This window comes from Physella acuta, unplaced genomic scaffold (assembly GCF_028476545.2).
Source record: "Physella acuta isolate Inbredline_101_S28 unplaced genomic scaffold, ASM2847654v3 ptg000057l, whole genome shotgun sequence".
Classification (NCBI taxonomy): domain Eukaryota; kingdom Metazoa; phylum Mollusca; class Gastropoda; family Physidae; genus Physella; species Physella acuta.
In genome coordinates this window covers 79,951-97,317 of record NW_026731577.1, presented here as the reverse complement: position 1 = coordinate 97,317, position 17,367 = coordinate 79,951, and the positions used below count along the sequence as shown (strand labels likewise).

General features: G+C 33.0%; 1 protein-coding gene and 1 long non-coding RNA gene across 3 annotated transcripts in view; one reads left to right on the top strand and one right to left on the bottom strand.

Moving 5' to 3' along the window:
* The window catches only part of LOC131947450 (serine/arginine repetitive matrix protein 2), a 39,964-nt gene extending 22,889 nt beyond the window's left edge, over nucleotides 1–17,075 (bottom strand). For both annotated transcript variants that reach the window (XM_059308669.1, XM_059308677.1), the window contains exons 1-3: nucleotides 16,970–17,075; nucleotides 10,995–11,245; nucleotides 6,923–7,033 (exon numbers count right to left, since the gene is read on the bottom strand). In XM_059308669.1, the coding sequence (XP_059164652.1) occupies nucleotides 6,923–7,033; nucleotides 10,995–11,233 (350 nt within the window). In that variant the 5' untranslated portion in view covers nucleotides 11,234–11,245; nucleotides 16,970–17,075. The remainder of the gene's footprint in view (nucleotides 1–6,922; nucleotides 7,034–10,994; nucleotides 11,246–16,969) is intronic.
* On the top strand, nucleotides 8,180–9,624 carry LOC131947520 (uncharacterized). Its single transcript, XR_009387902.1, has 3 exons — nucleotides 8,180–8,422; nucleotides 8,726–8,912; nucleotides 9,101–9,624. It is a non-coding gene; the product is annotated as an uncharacterized LOC131947520 (long non-coding RNA).
* Nucleotides 17,076–17,367: the final 292 nt, after the last annotated feature.

Genomic DNA, 17,367 nt, shown 5'->3' with positions numbered 1-17,367 from the left:
GTTAATAAACGCAATTCTCCAGAATGGAAATTGCGCTAAAAATGAAATAATTTCTCGCTAAATAACAATACACCATAAACTAAGTGAACATAATAAGTTGAGGATCTGAAACTCTTACACCTGATCTGGTGTTTTCAGCCTATTCAAAGTAACGACCTGCCTCACATTCCTCCTACTTTATTTACGCCCCTAATTCTCCTCAGGCGAAATTATCAATAGAGGACTATTCACTATTCAACACTAATTATCTATCATTGTTTTCACGCACGACTGATTGCGATTTCCTGAGGGTTTCTTTTTTTTCAAAGCTGGGCAGTTGAAGAAATAAAACAACACACTCGATAGTCAGGTCCCACGGTGGAAAGAATTTTTTTTTAAAGCGCTAACAAACAAAAGCTGAGTGGTTAACTTTTTCTACTCAATAGGTCCAATAGTGGACGAGGTCACTAACTGATTATAAGAGTACTGAGTAGCTGAACAAACACAAACACACACACACATATATATATATATATATATATATATATATATATATATATATATATATATATATATATATATATATATATATATATACATATATACACACACACACACATATATATATATATATATATATATATATATATATATATATATATATATATATATATATATATATATATATATATATATATATATAGTGTTAGACAATTTCATGAGAAAATAGCTCGTAATCAACATTCGAAAACCAAGCTTGGCGAGGCAATTGTTTAAAGACAAGGTAAGTAAAGAATCAAGTCTTATGACACCGAAGGAGAGTGGCAGCTAGCGAATCGAGTGAAGGAGGGGACAAAGGCGAGTACAAAGACAATGTGCCAAGTGTGGCGTGAGATCGTGCCTGAGTGCGTGCTAGGCCGGTGGCCGCATTGTTGGCCCGTCATTAGATGATGAAGTTTGCCAGTCGCCGCAACATGTTCAGCACAACAACAAGCCGGGTAGCCAGGGACCGATAACTCATTTCGGCTATAACCTCGTCAATAGGCTAGGTCTGGCCGATACGGCGACGGAGAAATTAAATAAATTGATGACATTTGCCATAAAACAACAACCGCCATTCTAATAATCAATCTGAATTTTGAAAAAAAAAACACCCTGTAAACCCAACCACCAGACCTAAAAAGAATGGAGTGAAAACAACGCCCAAATATAACCCGAAAGCCACCGCAATGCAAAACAAACATGACATTAAAAAGTCATAAGGTGGCTGTTAACCTTCAGCGTACGCATATTATCTTCCACTCAACGGCTAACCTATTAGGTCTAGCAACTACTCCAAACATAAAACGGTTGTTGATGGATGCTACATGATCAGCTAGTAAGTAAGAGATGCTTTGTTCTGTAGAGCCTTTTTATATTTGTGAGAAATTAAGGTATCACGCTATTGGCTAAACTAAAGTATCACATGGTTCAGTGGAAAGCTTGGCATAAAGAAGCATGTTAAATAGCGTTTTTAAAGGATGATCCATCTTTGCCACCAGCCAAAGGAATAAAGCATTTAATCTGCTTATGCTTTTACATCAAGACAGTGCCGGCTCTAATGGTACACAATCTTGACTGATGATTCTATAAAGGTTGGGAAACACGTCGTTGCTCTTTAACAAATTTTCTACAGATTGGCTAGGGAGGATTCAGGCATAATACTGGCTTTTTGGAAACAGTTAAATGTCGAAACCAACACGTTGCACGGTTAGCTTGTTGCCGTAATATCCGTCGCTGAACTACATGGTTTAGTGTTGTTACACCCTATGTCTGTATACCAATTCTACATTTAAAACGCATCTGACCCCTAAACAAAAAAAAAAGCGAGTTTCCCTCTTTGATCCAAGGTTAACCTGCACGTAAAACTATACTTAGCCTCCGACCGTTGTTTAGAAACAACAAAGCAACCTATAGTTAACATTAGAAAATATCACTAAGTATTAATGTTACCGACTGCAGTAGCTGTTGTTCATTGTACCACAGATTTTTTATTGCCAAAGCGTAAGAAATATTAACCTATCTATGGAATGCTCTGCTATACTCTTATGTTTGCCTATATCACAACAGAGGACTGTCGCCAAGCTGATTCCGACTATACATCGTCTTTATTTGTTAAAGTTTAAAAAAAAGTCTAGTGACATTAATGCGCAATTTCCTTATGTTATCTAAAAATAGCTCTGACGTATAATGCTGGGATGCGTTCAAGCTAGAAGAACGATCGGTTTGTAGGTGTTTATGTAATTTTAAAATTTGTGACTAAACGAGAGGATATTTTTGAAAACTTTCTTCGGCAATATTGTTCTAAATTATGGCAGGAATCGATTGGTACATGTTTCAAGTCGCTAAGTGGTCTGGTTGCCGAGATATGGGCCAAAAACTGCATTTTTTCGAGGTTTTTTGGCTTTTCCGGGAAATACATGAAAGAAACCCGGAATTTTTATGGCCTATGCTCATTCTCGTAACTTGCTTAACATAATTGCTTTTGGAACTAGTCATCGATATTGCTTCGTTGAGGAGGAGATACGACTTAAAGCCCGGACACACATTCATCCATACATTCATTCATCCATCCATCCATCCATTCCCAGAAATGACGCGTTAATAAACGCAATTCTCCAGAATGGAAATTGCGCTAAAAAACCTCCTTTGTACAGTGATTATTGTAAACAAAACTCGACATCGGTTTCGTAGTCTGACATCTTATAATACAACACAGCGAGACCCGTGTGTCGTGGGGTGTTTGCTAATGACCAACAGAACTGCAAGAAATGTCAAAGTAGTTCGGGCTTACCTTAATAAACCACGCGCCCTTGTTGCCATTACTCTATTTAAAAAAAGACTTCTCTTTGGCATTAACTTATCTTAGGTAGGCTTTTTCCTCCTTGTTTCCCGCGGAGTTAGCCAAAATTGAATTTTAGGCAAGCTAGCTATTAGTCTAGTAAAGTGCGGTATAGAAGAAAAAGAACCAGCTACCACACTCGGCAATGAATGTTTGAAACTACAAGTCAAGCACACGATATTATGGACAACGGAAGTCTCAAAGGGAGTACATTTATATAAACATTTATAAATCAACGGTTAAAAATATCGTAAAACGAATTTTAAAAAACAATAGTTATATCGGACTTGAAAGCTTATAAAAATTAAAAAGGGTAAAATCTTCACTCAATTTGTAACCCACACAAATTAGTACTAAAAGAAATCTCCAATTTTTATAACTGAAATGTAATAATGGATGGACATAAACCAATGATTGAATACAATAAATACGGTCCACAAAAATACTCTATATCCAATACTCTAAACTGGACTTTTACTTAATTAAGTAAACGTATATATTAAAAGCCCATACTTTTAGGTGATTTGGAACTCGAGTTCAAAAGTAACTTTATATAGGTCTACAATGAAGCAAAGTAAATGGAATTACCGTGAAAGCTAATGAGATAAATCAAATACAAGTCTCTCAAGTAGAGATAGCTAGAGAGCACGAAAGAGGCTGGACTGACCATTGTTCACATTATGAATGTAACCTGGACAAAGTAATGGCCACACGCCTTATTCGATCTCAGGAAATGGGTATGACCGGAGAAGTCTTAAAGAAGGCCAATGAAATAGGGACTCGGTCAATAGACTTAGTAGAATAGCGGGGGGGGGGGGGGGCGTACAACAGAAAGACCACTACGCGATCAAAATGTAGCGTCCACAAATATTTGTGCGTGGACCCTTGAATCAAAATACTGACCATACATCGCATAATGTTCCAACGAAGAAAAAAAAATCTGCTATGTACTGCTTTAAATAGAAAGTCAAAAAGAAAAAAAAATAGTAGGGAGGGGGGAAGGGATTTCACTAGATACGTTTTGTCGAAGTCCGAGTTTAAAAATAAAAACAAGTAGGCATACTATTACTAAATGAATAGCCGTCCTCCTTAATATTACTTCCATGTTTAAGTCTGAATGAGTAACGTTCACATCTAGTACGATGCGCTCAACCAAAATGTGTGAGCAAAAAGATGTTAGTGAATCTGAGTTTGACCCTCGCCTCTGAGTGACCCCAGACTAATATAATTTGGAAGACCCAATTACGAGTTGATACACCCAACGCAATCTTGGCTACATGTGCCTAATGGCCGTGGTTTCATGATTAGTGAACCGGCAAATATTCACTGTCTTCATTCTATCTTACAGCACGTGCCAATGTAGTGGGGAAGACAACATGCATGAAATAAACACGGAAAATATCAATTAATATCACTCAATGCTGTAACCCGTTTAACACCGACAACATTAAAGGGTATCTTTAAAAAATGCCCAAGAAACAATTCTCAAAGCTTTGAAATGAGTCCGCCGCACGCCATGTCTTGCGCGGACCGCAACTACACACATTGTGTCCACCTGATTTAGTTAGATCGTAATTTAAAAAGTCAGGAGAGTCAAACTAAACAATCAATAACAGCTGAGAACAAAAGGTAAGGCGTTGTCAGTTGGTATGGTGAGTTAGAAAGCATTAAAAATACTTTTTTTTTGGGGGAAGAAAAAGAATAATCACGGGGACTATAGTAAAAAAAAATGTGTACATTGTGAATGTAGGATACATGTATAGTTTTAATAATTAATATCCCATTTAAATTATAACCCTGTGGACTACAAAGAATATCTGACTCCCCACCATTTGCAAATGCACAAAATGGATTTAAGTCAGACCACCCTACACTTTGCTAGTGTGCACGTCACAACCAGGATGGTATCTTCAGCTTTAACACTTTAGACATACAACATATACGGCAATTGCAATGTTACAGATTCAGTTTTTTTAGAGGAAATGTTTAAAGATGATTAGAACTGCAGCACCAAAAACAGACGATAAAGCATGTATCAAAGTGGTAGAGCTGATATGTCTTACTGTCCCCTCTCTAATGGTAAAACAACACTGCATGATAAATACATGGATGTAGTGGCTGGGATATTGGTTAACGGCAGGGTAAAGCTAGTTATGATGAGGTCAATCACAGGGTTTTGAGTAAGCCTACTTGTTTACAGTAATGGTCTGAACAGATTTTGACAACCCTTGAAATGTTTTATATAATTATACAACACTTCCATACACAACATTGTTGTTGTATAATTGTTACATTGTAACGTTTTTAATAACACCACCCCCCTCCAAAAAATATATATAAAAGCCAGCATCAACAACAATATAACATGGGTACTGCTAAAACTGTGTTATGACAACTGCTACTTTAATCAAATGTCTCCTATGTTAGTAAAGTTGAGTCAAAATCTGTCACATAAGCACTATGTACAAGAAGTAGGAAATCTTAATGCTATAGTAAAATTTTACTTAATGTAGGTAATGTAGATAAGATCTTCAATTAGAAATTATTATTATTACATAAGAGTAAATGCAACACAACAAACAGTTCTAATACCAACAGAGAATTAATTTACAATGTTTATGATCCATTTGTACTTTTTCAATTGAATGATGACTTTTTCATAAAGAAAACTTAAGCTATATCACTATATCTGAGAAATTTGTTAATTTATTTAATTGGATTATAATAAATATACTAAAGTGGGCTCGACAGGGCAAACCCATCTCTCCTCACAATTTTCAGCTTTTTAAACCCTAAAATGTCTGATGTCAATTAAAAACAAACAGAACAACACTAAACCTATTTTAAATTTTACCTAGATTTGTGTTTGTCTGCAATACTCAATAGCCTAATTTGTACATATTTTTTCAGGGGTATGATAGACAATCAGATGGGCTAGAATAGCTGATATTAGGGGCTTCAATTAACTGTCTAGCTCTATAAATGATAGTGAAGATACAAAAACATTAGAGAAAAAAAATTCTCATAGAAACTATGTTATTATTAATACTCTGGGTATTAGAACAGCCTTTGTTAGCATAAACATGTTCTATTAGAAGTTGGGAGTTAGCAAACACACTTCCCAAACAAGGAATTCTCATGTTTGTAAGTCAGAACTCTATAACTTAATTCACAACATAACAGTTGCTGGTCTATTTGTAATAGCTGGTGGTCATTTTTGTTATCCCCCCAAACCAAATAACAAACACTACATATCCTCTGTGTAATGCTGTGTTCACATGCCTGAATTGAACTGTGTGAACTCACATTAACTAGGTCTTATTGATTTCAGTGTTCACTAAACAATTCTAATATAAACTAAATGCATTGTTGCATCTGCTTCACATACACCACATCATTCTATTCCATACAAACATTATAACATAAGCAGCAACTTAATTAGTACTCCGATATAATGAGTGTTTGCAGTTAGTGTTAGGTTCAGTGGTGTAGCATTGTTTGTCTAAGGGATTTAACTTCTTCTGATACAAAACATTCACCCAAACATAAGGTGCTAATGATGCTAGAGTCAGGTAGAGAAATTGATAGTAGTAACAGTCAAGTAGAAGATCAGCAGGAGAATCGATAAAATGCAACAGTGTGGGCAAGGAGGCACTACCTGTGCATTGCATTGTAAAAAATAGCTAGAACAGTGTCAACAATGTATTGGTTAAGTATTGACATAATTTATTCTTCAGGGAAAATAAGTATTTTACACTGATGAATGACATTGTTTCATGGGAAATGCTAAACCGTAAACAATGTAACCTGTTGTAATTGCAAAATTGTAAATATTGAGTTGCTATACTTGTTCACACATTTTAATAATTTTACTTGCTAATTGTATTTAATTAGATGAAAAATGTCCAACAAGGAAACAGGGATGAGCCAAAAAAATTAAGAAAGGTCAAGGGGAATTAACCTTGAAAAACATAAAGACATCTTTATCATGCAATTACTGCCACTTCTTAAGAAAATAAAAAGGAAATCTTAATTTCAAACAAAAATATAATTGAAACTCACATTGGTCTTCCATGTTCATCTTTTTCTATTGATGTTTCTGATACTCCTTCTTTAGCCATCAACATTTTGCGGAACATGTTCACCTTATCCCTTACTTCTTTCTCCGAGTAACTGTCGAAAACAAAAGAGCAAATTAGATTTTTATTAAGAATATATACCTTTAATAGGAAAGGAAATTCTTCAACAAGTATAGCTAGTAATTTTTCTAACTCAATTATAAAAAAACAACATCAACAACTGTAAAGTAATTACATTATTAAGATTTTAAAAAGGGCCACAGGGACAATAGCTATTTGCCATCAGTAAAACACTAAATGACTCATTGCAGTATGGAGACAAGTGTTAAAAAACCCAAAAACAACAAAAATGTTTAGACAACATTCTTTCTATGGGATGGAAACATTTATCTTAGGTCTTAATATACATAAGCTTAAAGATTTCTATTAATCTCCTCCTACATTTAAAAGAACTCTGAATTTATTGAAGAAGGTATTAGACTGTTGAAGGTTTTAAGGCTGTGTGCGGCACCGGATTTATGTGTGTTGGGTGTCAGATGTCGAATTTCAGTTTTGACCTAATTATTAAAGTATATCCATTTCTGAATACAAAACCACATAACATATTGTTGGAAAATGGTTATTTTTATTTTAAATTAATTTTTTTGTGAGGCATGTATATGCATGTTTTGTCTAATTTTTCAAAAACACTGCGAAAATTGCCAAAGTTTACTACTATAAAACATACAGATAACTAAAAATAGCTACCGCGTGTTTAGTATCTCCGGAAAGCTCCTTTTCTTGTCTATAACGACAAGGTAAATTTGTCAACCAATGAAAATATTCCATTTAATTTCGAATGTTCAAATGAAACACACTTTTTAAAGAGTTTGACCTACATATACCAAATTTTCCTACTCGGCCTTACCCCAGAAGCAAGGTAAAATTCTATTGGCTGGCGGACTCGGCATTATCAGTGTTAAAATTTTTGATTCGCTAGCTAGTTTATCGCTTCCGGCGTGCCTAGTGATGCACTCATTCTTGTTGTGGATATTCAATCAGCTGTTTACAAACTTTTTAGACAAATCTCATCGTATCAAATGTTTTTGTCGGTTTAATAATGTTTAAACTGTTTAGAAGTATCGTGATTTTATACCAGCCACCATTCTTTGTTGATTCACTGCTACTAGATTTAGTCTACACAAGCCTACGAGAAGAGTAAGCAGTGTTTTACGTGTGTGTGTAGTAAGTTATTACACAGCAAGAAATGCACTATCACCCTGTGATCGAACCCAAAACAGACTTATCAGATAGAACGATTTTGGTAATAACTTAAGTAATCCCCGGGTGAAGCTGGCCTAAACATGTTACAAGTGTCCTAATGCCTAACAAGGATAACAGAGTACACAACAAACTAGGCTCATGTGTTTTACAGTCTACAGCTGATTATGACAACTACAGCCTTAATTTTGTTTACAAGGAATAGATGCACGGACATCAAGCAGTGAGTATTTCAATATCCATTAAACTATTTGAATTTAAAGATTAATTAGTAGACCCACATATTTTTTTTAACATCTTATTTAGGTTAGTAGACCTGTTTGTTATTAGACTCATTAGTGGTTCAGATACTAGCTAGATCTAGATCTAGTTCAAAAGATTTTTATCTCCTCAAACTAATGAAGCAAATTCTATTCAGTGATTCTCCTAATCTTATATTCATACAATATATCATTATAGTTTTATGATTACTTTTCTTTTTACATTTGTATATTTTATTAATAAATTCATTTCCCCTATGATTTAGGCCTACAGTGTGTGTTGAAAACCCTGCAAGTTGTCCTGGTTCAAGGTAACTTTCCCTACACATAATTTTGTTTCACATAACAATATCTGGAGAAAATGATTGAAGAGCTAGTGACCAAGTGAACTCAGTGAAAGAATATGGCAACTTTTAAATACTGCAAAAAGGAAAATCATATATCCGAGTGACGGTAAACCGCTTTTCAAAATCTTGTTCTGGACCCAAAACAGTTGTAGAATTTATTTATAGCTTATAACTTACAATGATTTTGCAACTTAGTTTAGGATTCAATAAATATTCAATGCAAAATGTGTTTGTGGTAAAGTGTGGGTTTTTTTTGTCCACTGAAATAACTTGATGTTCTACTTTCCTTTATAGAATTGACCTTTGCCAAGAGAGAGCCAAGCAGTATGAAACCAGACAATAACTTAGAAAAAGAGCATTTATTTTGGTCAGTGCACAAGTATTAACAGGAAGAGATAAAAAGAGCTGAAGAGATGGACAAATCAATTATTATAGTTATAGTGGTAGCAAGGATTTAAAAAAAAACCCATTGAAACATTTTGCCGGATGACTAATCTGGAAAAAGAAAATGCTAGATGGCAGTAAAAAGTAGCAGTTGCCAAAATGAAATGTGAATATGCTTAACAAAATAGAACTGTTAGGTGTGGTTCAGCCCATTTTTTGAAACAGTTTATTTTAAGAAAATAAAAATGTATTTTACCTTTACGTATTTGACGCGTTATCTTTGTACGACAATTTTTTTACTTTATTATTTAAAATGTACTTGCAAGTTTAATACTTCATTGCATGTTTATATGTTAAATAAACCTGCATAAATTAAAACCAAATTTTGTTAGTATTTGTTAGGTTATGAATGAAATTTTTCATTTTTCTTTAGTTTTTTGCGTTTTTCTCAAAACGTTAAAATTCACTCTTCAAATCCCTACTCCTCTGTTAGTTCTGCATGTATTGTAATGAAACTTAGCCGGATTATTCTTCTAACATATATAAACAACTTCTATAAAGCATTTTTTAAAGATTTTTCTTACTTTAGATTTTATGGACTGAAATATGTTGAATTTGAGCAAATTTCAGCTTTTTTTAAAAGTCTAGGATTTAAAAATTAAAAATAATTTTTTTAAACCGTTTTCTTAAAAAGTACTTTATAGAAAGTTTCAGGCTAACATCACTCTACAAAATGCTTGTGTTTACCTCTAGTGGTTGCTGAGCCTTAGCATTTTGAAAATGATAAACAAAAATCCAATATGGCGGACGTAACCATGGCAACCAAAAATATTTTTCTTTTTGGACACCATTTTTAAAAATCCCATTGAGCATACATTATATGGGTGAAGTTTCAGTGAATTTGCTTGGCTAATAACAAAAAAGTGTTTTCCCTGTAGCTCCTAGCCTTAAGCAAGATAAGGGGCATAATACAGCTAACCCCCCCCCCCCCCCCCAGAATACTACAATTAAATAAAAACAAGCAACTGTAAACTAATGTTTCATCTTTCAAAAAAAAATCAACTGAAAATATCAAGGAAGAATTTAAAATAACAGATTGCTTTTTCTGATACTGATTCTTGCTTTTTTTTTTTGGTAAATGAATAATTAAAGCTTGCAGGTGATCCAGCCAGCCTGTGACTTTTCTATCTTTTCTATCTCAGTCTCAAATTGGGGAAGCCTGGTGATGAGTATCATATTGATTTATTGACTAGCTACTCAGAGACAGAATGTACAGCTCTAATGATGACGGCCCCCAACAAGAGCAATAGCAAGAAAAATCATTGCCACCCTGGGTTTATTTGGTTTGTTCAATGAGCGGCTTGAACAAATGGTGTTTTTATTCAGTCCAGGCTTAACTTTATTTGTAGACTACCCTTCGTCATTTTAGAGCTTCAGTCTTATTAGTTCTTTTTACTACTTTGATGTAATAAAACTAGCTAGTTAAAAAATCCAATTACAACATATTATTATACCCTTTTTGTAACCCAAAAACAGAAGAAAAAAAAATGTGAACAAGTTTTCTTCTAGAATAGAAAAAAGTATATTTATTACATTATATTTCACTAAGGCATTTATCCCAATTAAAAAAGCTACTTATCAAAACTGATTGTAACTTTTTTTAAAATTAAATACTAATGTTAAAACCATACTATTAAAATAAATAAAAATAGTTCTTTTTCACAAAATTTATTTACAGCTTATCCAAAGTGTATTGCAAGTAGTTAATTTCTCCCCAGCCACTTATAAACAAATAAATACTTACCCTTGTTCCTCCATCAGTTCCTGCATTTCCATACATTTTAGTTCGACTTTACGTTTTCTTTCATGATCAAGAATTTCCTTGTTTGGTTGTTTATTTAAACCTTGATCAAGCTTATTTAGTTCTTCTTCTGTCTTGTAATCAATCCTATCTTTCTTTGACTTCACAAATGCAAGATTTCGCTGAACATAACCATTAGTCCCACTTCCACGAGGGGTTTGAAGTCCAATTCCATTATACATGATGAATTAATTCTGAAAAATCACAAAACTGTCTGTTAAAATAATAAACAAAGTAGGCCTATTTCTAAAAATTGAAAGCAAACCATAATGTTGAACTTAAAAAAATGTAATTATTGTTAACATCTGTTGAATAATGAGGTTCTATTATCACTAGTTTTCTAATTGTATCAATTGGTATCAATCATATCCATTATAAGATACACATTTTAGTTTAGTTTTTCAGTTTTTATTAACCAGCATTTTAGTAATGTTTAATCACAGACTGAGTATTTGCAGGAAAGTATTAGAAAAATAAACACAAATTTGATATTTGATAAGGAGATAGCTCTAGTGCTGCAAGCGCCTAGAAAAATACCAGATTCTCAAAAATGTTATATTAAGGGGTTAAAATTGACCAGCTTGACAGCTAAGTGTACTTATTTAAAAGGGACATAACTACGTCAGGAATTAAAAATTGTAATTCCCCCAGATATTTGACAACATACAAAAAAAGTGATAAAAACGTGGATAAAAACAAAATCCGTTTTCAAAATAGGGCGTGAAAATTAAATCATGTTTAGTCTAATAATTAATATCTGATACATGGCTGATGTAAAAAAAAAATATTAGTGCATTTGGTGCGCATTTTACGAGGGAAAATGGTATTTACTTTTAAATAGAGCATTGCAAAGTTATTTTTACTACTACTATTTAATAGCTAAAGAGGTTATTCATTTAGAACAAAGTATTAATGAGGAAACTCAAAGAAAGAAAAAAGAGCAAACAATTTCAACCTTAATGGGATAATTAATTCACTTAACTCCTACAATCTAGGATAATCACAAAAAAATCTCTATAATTTAATTTTAGCCCAGAATAGATAAAGTTTAAAAATTGTAACATCAGTCTTTAAAATGACAAGATTCCCTGTATATTAAAAAAAAAAAAAAACAACCCACAATTTTTGTGGGTTGTTTTTTGTAGCAATTAAACATTCCTTTTATAACATTTTGCCACATTAAAATTGATCATATATGAGTGACAAATGCCAAACATTGTGATATATTATTAAACCATTAAAAAAAGCAACAATGATTCAACCCAAGCTTCAGTTCTGAGCTTAATGGAAGGAAGTTTAAAATTTCCAAGATAGGAAGGTGTCACATAGCATTTGTAATTTTTAAAACTATCTGTTTTTAAACCGTTTAGTTCAGTTAAAGTAGATGCTCTTTTAGATTGAATATCAAAATTTGACTATTGTCTTATGCAATAACTCACTGTCCTTTATTTGAGCCTGCTTGTACACCCCCTCCCCAACAGCTGAAAGGCCTGTTGTGACAAATCCGTATCCATCTTATCTTCCACCCCCCACCAAAAAAAGAAAATTCTACAGAGATATAAGCAGACTATTGAAATAACACTGACAGTATTATTGTACAAATATAAGACAAAAATCTTCAGCATTTTATTTAAGTGTTAATCAATTATCTGTTTGCACTGTTGTTTTCAATGATAGTAACTGAAGTAGTGAGAGTTACTTTACTTAGTAAAGTTATAATGAATTAATTTAGGTCTTTGCTACGTTTCAAGTGAATTATAGGCCTATTTATTTTATATGTTGAACTTGTTTAAGAAATAAAATTTATAAAATAGTTATTGGTCAAAACGCAATGTGCATTACTATGTGCTGAACGATATTAGTGACAAAGCAAAGAAATAACTAATTAGTTAAAAATCCGACACATTTAACATAACACGGGCACACACTGATTAAGTGACTTAAATGATTCCGTTAAAAACTGGGCTATTTCACAGTATTCTTCTTGTTTTTAAAGTGATTTAGTTTTATTAGGTTTTTATGAATAGATCTATAGATTTAAATGAAATAGTTCATTTCTTAATTGGTAACCATACCGTATTAAATGCACTCGCAGATTAAGATACTTAAAATTAAGAGACTTAAAAGATTTCTTTAAAAACCAGCTGTTCAATGGTAGTTATGTTGTTTTTAGTAGAGTGTCTAAATCCAGATCCTAGCGTCGAGAGCTAGATCTACATCTAGAATCCAAATAGATAAAGTAAAAACTTATAAAAGTTTAGGCCGAGAAAATCGTATTGTATACATTTCATAGCGTATGTAGCTCTAAATCATATTTAAATGAAATAGTTCATTTCTTTATTTTATTCTAAACTCGGAAAATGACGTCATTAGTTTCGTACTCTTTTTTTTAGTGTAAACATAAAGTGACGTCATTGTTAAATGCGCTCTTGTCCCAACTATAAATGCTTTTCTGGTTGCATAATTAAAATTGTTTTTATACATTCGAATACGCCTTTATTTGCTACGTTTCAAGTGAATTATAGGCCTATTTATTTTATATGTTGAACTTGTTTAAGAAATAAAATTTATAAAATAGTTATTGGTCAAAACGCAATGTGCATTACTATGTGCTGAACGATATTAGTGACAAAGCAAAGAAATAACTAATTAGTTAAAAATCCGACACATTTAACATAACACGGGCACACACTGATTAAGTGACTTAAATGATTCCGTTAAAAACTGGGCTATTACACGGTATTCTTCTTGTTTTTAAAGTGATTTAGTTTTATTAGGTTTTTATGAATAGATCTATAGATTTAAATGAAATAGTTCATTTCTTAATTGGTAACCATACCGTATTAAATGCACTCGCAGATTAAGATACTTAAAATTAAGAGACTTAAAAGATTTCTTTAAAAACCCGCTGTTCAATGGTAGTTATGTTGTTTTTAGTAGAGTGTCTAAATCCAGATCCTAGTGTCGAGAGCTAGATCTACATCTAGAATCCAAATAGATAAAGTAAAAACTTATAAAAGTTTAGGCCGAGAAAATCGTATTGTATACATTTCATAGCGTATGTAGCTCTAAATCATATTTAAATGAAATAGTTCATTTCTTTATTTTATTCTAAACTCGGAAAATGACGTCATTAGTTTCGTACTCTTTTTTTAGTGTAAACATAAAGTGACGTCATTGTTAAATGCGCTCTTGTCCCAACTATAAATGCTTTTCTGGTTGCATAATTAAAATTGTTTTTATACATTCGAATACGCCTTTATTTTTTATCTTACAACATATTATTTTCAACAAAAGTCCGTATAAAGGTATCCATATATTGCTGCAGATTCTGACGTGATATCCGGCGAAAATATTTTGCGGACAAAGAGAGAGAGAGAGAGAAGTGCGCACATGGGCTTTTATATATTAGGATATTTATTCTTTTGCCTTGTTTATGCAGAATCGACAAAAAAACTAAAGCAGAAAATTTTGAAGGGGCGGTTATATCTGATTCCTATACTGCACAAAAAATATGCTACAATGATCGACACAAGTAATATTTCAGAACAGTTTACAAAATTTTCTGTTTTCTTTTTAAAATTCCAGGACATCCTGAAATTTCAGGAGACCACGAGAACCCTGTAGGTCATAGCAATAAGACAAACATGCTTGAGGTCAGAGTGAGTTCATATAACCATGTTAGCGGGAGAGATATTTAGCCACACTGTTAATGTAAGGGTAATACCTTCCTAAATTTAACACTTTGTATTGTTAATTTGTAGAAATATTTACAAAGTATATGTAAGGGGGCATAGGGTTAATTTATATTTTATTAGGCCTAAGTGATTTTAATTAGGCCTAGGCCTATAAACACTTCTAAAAATAAACACAATTGATATTTATTCAATGAAAACAAAATCATGGGCGCCAGCAATAATACACATTTTCTTTGCAACAATACGTGCATACATTGCCATGTTTGTGGCAGCTGAGGCTTCAAGCAGAGATGTTCAAGGGCAATATTAATGAATATTGCGTGCGGTTTTGGTGTTCCAAACATAAAAAAGAAGTGGATCTTCCTTCAGCACGTATAACGATGGAAACAAAGTTCAAATGCTAGGCTCCTATATTTTAATATTTTTGGGCTGTTTCGAACAAGGTGGTAAATCATCAGCGTCAGAAAAAAACAGAGTTAAATAGTTAAACGATCTAGTTAAATGTAAATCGGATGCAGTAAGGCCTATGGATTTTTGCAGACTCTTCGCATTCTGATGCTGGGTGAGGTAAGACGCGGTTTTCGTACCCTTCTCGCAATTTACCAACAAAGTGGCAACACTCAACACTCTCATTTTTCAACTCACATGATTTGATTCATCACATTAGTCACTCACAACTACTTCAACTTTAACTAGGGTCTAGATTACTCTGATCTAGATATCTAGTCTAGAGTCTAGATTTACTTATTTTCTAGTTTGTTTTTTTTCTAGTTTAAGTTGTTGTTAGAATAGGCCTATTTACGGTAATCTATCGTTTTGGGTACGTAAAATCGCCAGCGGCTATTAATGTACGAAAACGTTACCTCATTGTCAAGGCTTTAATAGGAGTATATTGTCATATGTTTGTGTCAAATATTATAGATAAATGAATAATAAACCTAAATCAATGGCTAAATATATCGATATAGGCCAGAAATTAATTTTAAACAGCAGTGTCTGAGAGCAAGATTTGCTATATAAACAGCAGCCATTTGTAAAATAGATTGGCTTCCCCCTGAATCTGCCGCTAAAAGCTTATAAAAATAAAACTTAAACAAGTTGGCTGCTATAGTAAATGAGCATGGTTGCATCTGTTGGAAACATCGCTAGTCTTCATTTATTACGGAAAAGTTTTAATTCAATTGTTTAAAAACAGGTACATAAATGAAACAAGGAAACATTTTTGTATTTTAAAAAACATAAATCCTCCTCAAAATGTGAAATAATTATTATTATTAAAATTTAAGGAGTCACCTGGTTTTCACATTACAAGTCGCGGGCGATTTTACGTACCCAAAACGATAGATTACCCTATTTACTAGTATTTCTCGCTAACTTGGAGGCGTGGTCGGTTGCTAACAACAATATGGCGCCCGGACCGGACGTTTGATTTCCGGCGATTTTTCTGCCAAATTCCAGAGACCTTCAACTAATTACATTTAAAATGTTTACCACGCGCAAAATGGCGGGATTTTTATGTCATAACAACAAACCATAGGTGGCAGGGTTAGATATGCCAGAAAAGCATTTTAAAATTTGGTTTGGAGAACGGAGGCTAAATTCAAAAGTTGGTTTCATTAAAATTAATAGAATTTAAAAAATATCAACAGTGTAGGTACAGAAATGAGCGAGAACGTAAAGCATTATTAGTTTTATCAGTCTATGAAAAAAGAAATCAAATATTGTGAGCTGTTTTTTTATAAGACCGGCGTCCGTATCACAACCAATTTATTTTTATTTTTTAAAAACCACGTGACCGCTATTTGATGATTACTAGTGAGGAACTCTGGGTGCATGGCCACTTAAAAAGTCTAACCTGATTTGTGGTTTTCTTTAGCTTCAAGCTTAAGAAGAGTTGTCATGGAGAGATGTGTTGGACATTGCAGTGATTGACAATAAATATTAAATTAAGTAATTTAGTTTAAAACGAACTAAAAACCCCAAAGTTAGTGCCTAATGGATTAAATATGGATGTCTATTATTCAGTGGTCATGTTTAAATTGATAATTGCGTAAATTCTAGATTAGATTTAGTGAGAAAAACTACTAGAACTATTTACTATTACTATTATTTAATATTTAGTTTAGCCTGCCAATGACCAACTTCAACTGAATTTGTCTAATTTTTATCTAGCACATCTGAAACTTAAGTGATAGAGGATATAGATCTAGTAAAACTTACGATTAATAGCTTATAAACTAAACACAACGGTGTGTACTGTGTTTCAGGTTGACGTATTTACGTAGTCATTGTTGTCGATCGTTTGCTCATTACCGATACCGGAAGTTGCTTTGGCCAGGATGTTTACAAAATCCAAGAATAATATACTAAATAGAGCCAAACTAAATACATGTTTTCTTAACACTTTTAAGTTTTTACCCTGTTATAACTAGTAAACCTGTTTGAATGAGTTTATTATAATAGACTTTTTCTCAATATGAAACTTTTTTAAGATTTAAGAAGTGTTCTATAATGAATAAAAACGTTTCTGTTATAGCGTACTTTATTGGCCCAGTTGACCGATCTTGATTGATAATGACATGGTCATCGAGCAAAAAACGTGTTTTGTACACTTCGTC